This window comes from Rhipicephalus sanguineus, chromosome 6, assembly GCF_013339695.2.
Source record: "Rhipicephalus sanguineus isolate Rsan-2018 chromosome 6, BIME_Rsan_1.4, whole genome shotgun sequence".
In the NCBI taxonomy this organism is placed as follows: domain Eukaryota; kingdom Metazoa; phylum Arthropoda; class Arachnida; order Ixodida; family Ixodidae; genus Rhipicephalus; species Rhipicephalus sanguineus.
In genome coordinates, this window is record NC_051181.1 from 145231665 (window position 1) to 145240771 (window position 9107).

General features: G+C 40.9%; 2 protein-coding genes across 3 annotated transcripts in view; both read right to left on the bottom strand.

Annotated features, from left to right (window-relative positions):
* LOC119396654 (exportin-4-like) overlaps positions 1-2367 on the bottom strand; it is a 49970-nt gene extending 47603 nt beyond the window's left edge. Inside the window, 3 exon segments of the mRNA XM_037663945.2 lie at positions 391-532; positions 670-775; positions 2282-2367. Of these exon segments, the coding sequence (XP_037519873.1) occupies positions 391-532; positions 670-775; positions 2282-2332 (299 nt within the window). The 5' untranslated portion in view covers positions 2333-2367.
* Positions 2368-3575: 1208 nt separating this feature from the next.
* Positions 3576-8962, bottom strand: LOC119396659 (rab-like protein 3). Of its 2 annotated transcripts, none has more exons than XM_049417184.1 (6): positions 8752-8962; positions 8584-8675; positions 8365-8482; positions 5674-5779; positions 4747-4855; positions 3576-3799 (listed from the first exon to the last, which is right to left on the bottom strand). In XM_049417184.1, the coding sequence occupies exons 1-6, from the start codon at positions 8816-8818 to the stop codon at positions 3626-3628; spliced, it is 666 nt and encodes a 221-aa protein (XP_049273141.1). In that variant the 5' UTR covers positions 8819-8962; the 3' UTR covers positions 3576-3625. The 2 variants fall into 2 exon arrangements, with proteins under 2 accessions (XP_049273141.1, XP_037519878.1); XM_037663950.2 differs by having other exon boundaries at positions 4747-4891; positions 8752-8960.
* Between the last annotated feature and the right edge of the window lie 145 nt (positions 8963-9107).

Here is a 9107-nt window from a genome sequence, read left to right on the forward strand (position 1 = left end):
AAGAGGAGAGTTTCTCCTATGTTTGAATACCCTTTTATAGCCCATGTTTATTGCTAAGCTGCTATAGGATGTGCTTCCATTGTTCGGGCTGAGTTTGACGGTGTCTGCATTTGGCACAAGTAGTGAAATGAAGGCTGCCAAGCAGCTCCTTTCATTTGCTGAATCGAAACATGTAGCTAGAATAACAGAGGGCTGAGCTAGATGGCAGGTACTCATGTTAAAAATATTGGGTGCGCAAACACGGACACAAGAGAGAAGTCCAGACACCACAAACGCCGCAGCGTTTGCAGTGCCTTGACTTCTCTCTTGTGTCTGTGTTTGGACGCCCAACCTTTTTAACATGTTGCTAGGTTCAAGAACCTGCAATTAAAAAATTGCGACATCACGCACTTCGGCCTGCATGCTAGCAGCTGCAGCAGGTGTTGCCATAGCGCCTGCCACTGTCCCGGCTCCATGTACTTCCACTCGCGGATGAGGCCCTGCTTGAGTAAGGATGCTGCCTGGAACTGCACGTAACCCACAGCACTGGTTTCTGTGGGGGCAGAGAAATGAGCAGGAAATGCTCTGTTGTATGCGGAAAACAGACACACTCCACAAAGAAGGCCCACAAGCCTGCAAACGCGAGAATACAGGATCTTATGGCCTTTGCACAATGTGGACGGAACTCACCCAAGATGCATTTGCAAAGCTCAAATGGAGCTCGAGTATTTTGAAAGTCCAGAAATGTTCTTTCAGCCGCATGTCGTTGCTCAGCTGTCACTTGATTAGGTGGAGCCTGGAGTGGAAACATGCAAAAGACAGAGCACAAAATTAACGCTTTACAGCTAGAAGGAGCACTTGCTGTGAGATGTAAGCAAAGCAAGAAGAAAGAGCTGATGGTTTGATTACCACTGTCCATAAATGTTTTCTGCCAAAAACTATGACAGTGTGTTCAGGATACAAGCATTATAAAGCAAGAGCACAGTTTTCACATTTTGTACCCTTCATTTGTTATTATCATACAAAATTGTTCTGCCTTCACAAATGTAGAATGCATCAAGCAGATGACAGGGACCTCTATTTTGTCACATATAGTCATGCAGCAGACCCCAATAACGTTGTTCTGTGGATGATACACTTTTACCTGGCAGATGGGTTATGTTTTTTCTTAATAACTATACCAGGTAAATTGCTCACTCTACCAGTGAACCGCCATGACAGCACATCCAGGAGAGTACAATCAGACGAAGAACTCAAGTTGTTTCATTACTCAAGCACTGCCCAGAGAACTGAACATAACACACCGTGCAAGAGCACACTAATATAATTTAACATGGCATTATAATTATGTAAGATAACTGTCCCTTTTAAACTTCAACAGGTGTGTGAGGGCACAAACAAACCAAAGGTATTTACCCACTAGATGATTTGCAACACTCCTAGAATATTTGTTACCTAAGAGATCATTTGTAACCAAGTTGGCAATACTCAATTGGCAGATATCCCATCAACTTAGAGTTTGCAGATAACAGTGTTCTGCTCACCAATTACTGGGAATGAAATGAGCAACTGCAACGTCAAATGAGTGTGGGGTAGAAGATTAATATGCACAACACATGGGTAACGTTCAACCGCTGTTCGTTACACTAATATGTGCTTACATTTTTGCGTACGCGCCCTACAACCCAACGTCATACTATAAACTCTGCCACAGCCTGGCAAGGCGCAATCAACACCACTGCACCGAAAAATCTTAACAGTGGCATGTCAACGGCTGTTGATCCTAGTGACGTCAAAGCACGTGATTTGTCTATAAATAAGTAGAACCTGTCCGGTTCCTGTTCACACGGGTAGTGCTCTGTTCCAGCGCAATAATTTCACACAGCGTTCTCGTAAGCAATGTGACTGATCACGAAGTAGCAGCAAGCGGTCACAAAAGCGCATATAAAAAAATTGACGCGTTGGCCGTGTAATCAATTTTCTCCGGTCCCATTGAAACTAGGCCGACCGCGCGCTGAAAAGACAACGCAGTTCTGGTATGTCAGAATAAGTCAAATCACTAGCACTAACGCGCAGTTAATATAGCGCCGAAAACTGCGAGAATATGTGAATCACAGGACGTCTCATTCAATTTTGTTTATACAAGGAGGCAAGCGTTTGGATAGGGGCAAGAAACAATAACCTAATAGTGGCATCCACCGGCTAAATCCGAGAAGGCGTGCAAGCTAATGTGCATCTAACACACGTAAAATTCATGACCTAGTTAACGGATGGTGGTGGAAAAATATCAAAATTTACGTACCAGGAGAATCTGTGCGGAGCTTTCTAGCTCCTGCATGACGTGCGCCGCCATGTTGAATCCAGTGTGGCCAGAGTTGGCTTCAACAACAGAGACCGCGTGTTGGCCCTCCAAAGCCAAAGAACAGCGACGCCGGCTCTTGTCAAGAACGCGGACAAACGCGTCCTTTATGCGAAATCGCACAAAGTGCGCATTCAGGAGGCAAGAGATCTTGCAATTTTCTGAAGCGTCCGGGTTTTATTACTCTTTTATTGCCACGTTTTAGCAATAACATTCCCTATAATCGTTACCATGTCTCAACATAAAAAAATAACTTTCCATCGTCTTTGGTCAAGGATCAAACTTCTAAATAACCAGAGCGACGAACCTTGTCAAATATTAAATGTGTGAGATTTTGATTGAACAGAAAACCAAAATTTTCGCACTGCAACTTTTTTCAGAACAAAATTAAACTCCTTGAGTAAATACAAACACATTTGCGCAAATTATGCTTGCGTTGTTGGCAAAATGCAGTTTTTTTTTTTTTTCAAAAAGCGCACTTACGAGTGTTCACTTGTGAGCCACTGAGCCTAAAGTGCATTAGGGGCATAACCATATTTTTACCCAGCATTCCTCTACACAATCCTTCCTAGCAGTGCTTCTCTTGGGCTTGTTTCATTTTGTTGTGCTTACTTTGTAGCTTTTGTTCTGTTGTATTTCTAAAGACGTAAATGCTACGTGCCAACAAGAATTTGTGTGCAGACAAGTTTGTAACATGACTTGTGGGCAGCTCAACCTTATTGTCTTCATAGGGTCCCGCAAATGAGTACACTTGTTCAAAGGAAATGTTTTCGTCCAAAAGAAGACCATTTTTTTGTATTAATCACTTATGCAACTACAAGCAAGTTCTTGAAATTCAGGCTGCCAGACAACAAAAATCACAATTTTTTACCTTCTTATATTGAAAAATATATACAGATAAAAGTGGATGGCGAAGATGGTGTCGTAGTTCTCTGGATGCAATGTGCACAAAAGAGACATATTTGTCTGTTCAGTACTGTTACCATATCAAATTTACGAAGCAGTACTCTTTACCAGCAGAATGACAAGAAGCACAAATTGCGAAAAAACACAATCTTGTTTCTGTGAAAGTCTGTTCAATATTCATTCAACTACTTCTTTAGATGTACTGCTCGTAATCTAAGCAAAGGCATCTGTGTTCATGTGAGTCATTGTCTGTCAAAATCAGTCACGTGGTCAGAGTTCCGTTATAAGAACGGTATTGCTACTTTCATATTAACAGATGCACACAGCATGCGTGTCCCATGAGGGTAGAATATTTAAACACATAGTCTTTTGCCAGTTCGTTCAGTCCAAATGTGAAAGCTTGGTTCGCCGACGATCAACCACGGGCAGTGTGGCAGATGTTGGAGGAGAAGTTGCTCCGCTACGGAAGCGTCGCTCCACCACCTTGTCCAGGAACCTAGTTACCTTGAGGGCATTACTGGAGCCAGGTGAAAGAGTCTTTGGATTGTGATTGTCCTGGAATGACGTAGAAAGCAGTAAGGACATTGATTCTATCTATACCACACAAAAGATATCTTTTTCCAAACAAAGAGAGCATAATAATGTATATAAAATGGGCACTGCGAAAATAGTGACTAAATATTCCAGATTTTCACGTGTTACACAAACTGGGTGAACTTTGGCAGAAATTTCATCTTTACATGTCGCTTCACAGGAATGCACATATTCAACTGTTGCCGTGAAGTCAGACCCAAAGGCAAAAGTTGCCTTGCCATGAGCCCATCCCGCATTAAAAAGAGAGCAGCAGTGAGCATAATCGTGATAGAAGCCTGCACGCAAGGCCCAGAAATGCACAATCACATTGCAATTTCTAAAGTTTTGCTTTGGAAATTGCTTTTAAAAAATGTGCGCACTTATTTGTGCAAGTTATATGTGCAGATGTTTTTTTATTTTCTGAAAGGTAATTTATTATTGGAAAGGTGGCAAGTTCATACAAATTTTATTGCCAAGATCCTACCTCAGCGTAATTTAACATATCTTTTTCTTATTGTTCTTGAAATGGAAGGCATGCATTAATGGCAGCCAAAAGCTCTGTCACAAAACAACAATCTTGAAGACAAAGCGATGGTACATAAAGCTCATGCAAAAATCAGAAGGGACAGTAAGTGAACTTGATTGATTGATTGATTGATTGATTGATTGATTGATTGATTGATTGATTGATTGACTGGTTGGTTGGTTGGTTGGTTGGTTGGTTGGTTGATTGATTGATTGATTGATTGATTGATTGATTGATTGATTGATTGATTGATTGATTGATTGATTGATTGATTGATTGATTGATTGATTGGTTGGTAGCAAGGTCAGGCATTGGTAATACAATTTTTAGCAAACCCTTGTGTAGTAAGCCTCAGCACTGAGACCGAATGTTATGATAACAAAATAAACATGCTGGAACATACCAGAAGCACCTGGTCAGTGCCACATTCATCGGCTACAGTAGCCAGAGCACGTCCAGCTGTCTGGGGCACAAGGTCAACCTTAGTAGCCACAACCAGGATTGGGACTTGGCTGTCAGCAAACATCTCTTGATCAAACTCGAGCATTCTACAAAATTGAACGGAGTACACAATCTTAGAACCCAAGAGTTCACAACGAGCAAACTTCACTGGTTGCCTGCAGCATAGTAATTTCCGATAATGCACAATGTAGTGCATGATAATAAACACCAAATTAGGAATTCACAATTCATTTTTAACCATTTCTCTGCTCACACTTTTAGTTTGAACGATTACAATCTATACCGATTTTACCAGCTAATGATGCCTAATATAAATATCTTGAGATAATAATGCATCAAAGGCAATAGTCACGAACGAACAAAACATAGCAGACATCTAATAAAATTTAGGTACCACAATTACGCAATTTAAACGCTCACTTTTTTTGCAAACAATAAGAAATTGGAGCACACTTCTTAAATACACCATTAGCAGTAGTCCAACTGACTTCTATTTATAAATTGACAAACAATATTAGGAAGAATACTGAATTGTATATATTGTTTTACAGCTCCCTCTACTGTTCCATAATTGTTTTCTATATATGCTTTCTCCTATATAGCATCCGCACAGCATTTTTATTTCTGTTAATGCATATTTCTTTTCAGGGTAGCGAAATGACCTCTTGGGAAAGTCCTCAATTAGTGTGCTACTATTAACAGAAAATATTCCCCATTAACTTGCTTGGAACTATTTGTCATAGTTATAGTTATGTCCCGATCTAGGTACAGCCTTATTTTTGAGGCCAGCAGAATGTAATAAATAAATAACTTTATTCCAGCTATAGAAGTTCAAGAAAAGTAGGTAACAAAAAAGTTCACAGCCTACCCATTTGCCTTCTTGGATGGGCAGTCCTTGCAGAAAACTTCCGAAAGCCACTTTCTTAGGTTTTCATGTGACTTCTTGTTGGTTAAGTCATGAACAAGGATAAGACCTGAAAGGAGGTACAACGCACAGATGCATCAAAATGTCCATGTGATCATTTCACAATTTTGTGAAGCACCACTTATTACTGCTATCCCTCACTAATACTGCTGTTTAGAATCATGCCTTCAGTTTTGATCGCAGATGTTCATATACTAACCTACGGCTTCAAACACAGCGGGAAATGTGAAAATTGTGGCCTGATGTACTAGACACTTATATGTAACGCATGCAGTACTTAATTATTTAACTGTACTACCCTAACTGTCTCTTGGGATTACCTTGGCATGTGACAGATAATCTCAAGTGGCAGGCAGCGATTTTGTCATTTTATACACATTGGAAGCAGCCTGTTCTCGGAAAACTGTAGCTGATTGGAAAGCATTTCTTGATGAAGTTTATGATCGTACATTAGTCGACACATTCATATGTATGCCTAAAAAATCTGTGATGTTCAATTCAGAGCATCATAATAATAATAATAATTTGTGATGTTTTATGTGCCAAAACCACAATATGATTATGAGGCATGCCTTCGTGCAGGGTTCTGAAATTATAGACCATCTGGTGTTTTTCAACGTGCACTGAAACCATGCAGTACAAGGGCCTCAAGCATTTTGACTCCATCGAAATGCGACCGACATGGCAGGCGTCGTACCCGCAACTTTGGGGTCAGCAGCCGAGCACCGTAACCACTATACCACCATAGTAGACAATTTAGAGTGCCGTCAGATGGGTCTCTGCAAACATGACGAGTGAGTGTGCTATATTAATATTTTTCCAGACTGGAGTGCTATGTCACTACAGGTGTTCTTACTCTGCTTTTGTATCTACGGCATCAGGGGAATGGTCCTTTCACGTATGTAGGCATTAGAATTACTTTATTTTCTTTATTTCAATCACTTGTACGCCTTACACAGTGCGAAGGGACAAGAACGAATGTGTGCATCGACAGTTTATTTGAAGTTTTTTTAAGAAGTTATAGCAATGGTGGCAGGGATCGAGGTGGCTCCAACCCCTCCAATGCATTGCTTAGCATAGCAGGCTTTTTTCTTTTTTTTTTTCTGCACTAGCCAATAGCTATAGCATTTGACATGTCTGTGCTTTTAGTGTCACCAGTGACTCAACTTCATTTTTTGTCTGTTGTCGGCATGAACGTTCTTGTTGTATATGCATTTCCGTTTTTTACCGCTGCCAGCACACCAATATGTTACATGGCAGTATTCGGTATACAAATGAAACATCGAAATTGTGTTTACCTTTCTGTGTTGAGTGAAACAACTTCTTGTTTTCGCATAAACCACCACCAGTTTGCTATGACTTGACATTCAAAAAATTACTTTTTGTTTTTGAGCAATTTTGAAGATGATCAGTGCTGTCATTGTTTGTAATGCATATGTAGAAAGCAGCGGCTTATTTTCCCTGAGTGGCTAGTGCTCTGGTCGTACACTTTGCGTGGTGTAACTTTGAATACCGTACTCAGTTGCTTGTTAATGACACTTAGTACTCGAAACAATCTTCTCTGGTACTGTGAGCAAATCCATTGGTGGTTGAAATGAACCATCAGAGAGAAGCAATTCTGGGCATCATCGAATGCACTGCCTGGTCAGCTCCGATTCATTCAGAGGGCCGCTACAGCCCCTTTAATTTGTTCAAATTGCCACTATTACATGAGTTGACAATACGGTGCAATTCGATGGTGTTCCAGAAGTGCCATCCTATGACGGTTCGCTTTCATAACCATTATAAGATATCACCTCAGAACAGCCCCCAAGGTGTGATTCTGTGTAGGTTAGCTATATTAGAACAATACTTGCTAAACTTTTTATTCTTCTCGCCTGTAAACCGACCAAACACCATAGAAGAATTGATAGCTTGGCTAGTTGGTAACAGTTCTTGAGCATCTTGAAAACAGTGCAGAAACGACATGGACAAAAGAATATAGGACACACCACAGCACTGAACTCACAACTAAATTTTATTTTAAAGTACAAACACACTTAAATACTGACAACTTGTCACCCATGTGACCACTTCACACATGAGGTCAGAAGACACCATTCTGAATCCTAAAAAGCAACAACGAGCATAAAAAAAATTCCAATCCCTTCCATGTGAACAGCCGCAAAGAAGATTGCTATGGTCCTGAATGTTTCAAGAAACAATATGAAACTCAAGAAACTGAAGTGCTAGCAGTTCACCATTAGCAGATCACTAGAGAAATCATTGAGGCATTTCAACTTAGAAAGAAGGCTGAGCAGTGCATTAGCTCTCCCTCCATTGTTTTGCATGATAGTGAATATTGTTTCTTGGAACGTTCAGGACCCTGGCAATCTTATTTGAGGCTGTCCACGTGGAAGTGATCGGAATTTTTTTATGCTTGTTGGTTTTTAGGATTCAGAATGGTGCCTCCTGACGTCATGCGTGAAGTGGTCACAAGGGTGGCAGGTTGTCAGTATTTAATTGTGCTCGTATTTTCAAATAAAATTTGGTCGCGACTTCGGCACTGTGGTGTGTCCTCCTCTCTTATTTTGTCCGTGTCGTTTTCGCACTGTCTTCAAGACGTTCACAAACACTCTAGGGCGGTGATCTTACCGTGAAACGAGTTGTAGAAGACGGCTCTGGCGCTGCTGTGACTGCTGGATCCACCAATGTCCCACAGTTCGACGAAGTACGTCTTTTGAGACGCGGTTCCCTCGCGGTACTCGTGCAACTAAAGGAAAATAGAGATACGAAAGTAAACAAGGGAACAATAACGATCTGCGGATGAGTTGCCTGTATGCGAATGGACGATCGCATTTAAGTTAAACTTACTTTCACCTCAACATTACAGCCGATAGTCCAGGATGCATTCGCCAAAGGACGGTTGTGGCACAGAAGATGGACTGCTGAAGACTTCCCCACCCCTGGGAGAAATTTAATTCCGTCACTCGCTTTTTCTCAGTTAAAAAGAAAGAAAAAACGGCGGGCGCCTGAATTTACCCGAGTCTCCAACGACGAGTATTTTGACTTTGTCGATTAACGCCAGTGTGCTGTCGCTTTTTTTCATCTTGTAGGGCAGGATGCTTCAGGAGATCCTGCTGTAGATTGTGGACAGGCAAATGTCTACCATGCACTGGTGATATAAAATAAATCAACCAATGTAGCGCACGAAAAGTATCAATTCGCATAAACTAACGTAAGCAGACGTGTGCGTTGTTGACGATTGAATAAGCCGAGTTAACACAGCCGTAGGCGTATATAAATAAATGCAGCGTTATAACGCATGTAACACATTTTATATTATCTAACTTTTATGTCAAAATTTTATTGAACCTTCGTTTACATTAAATTATTTA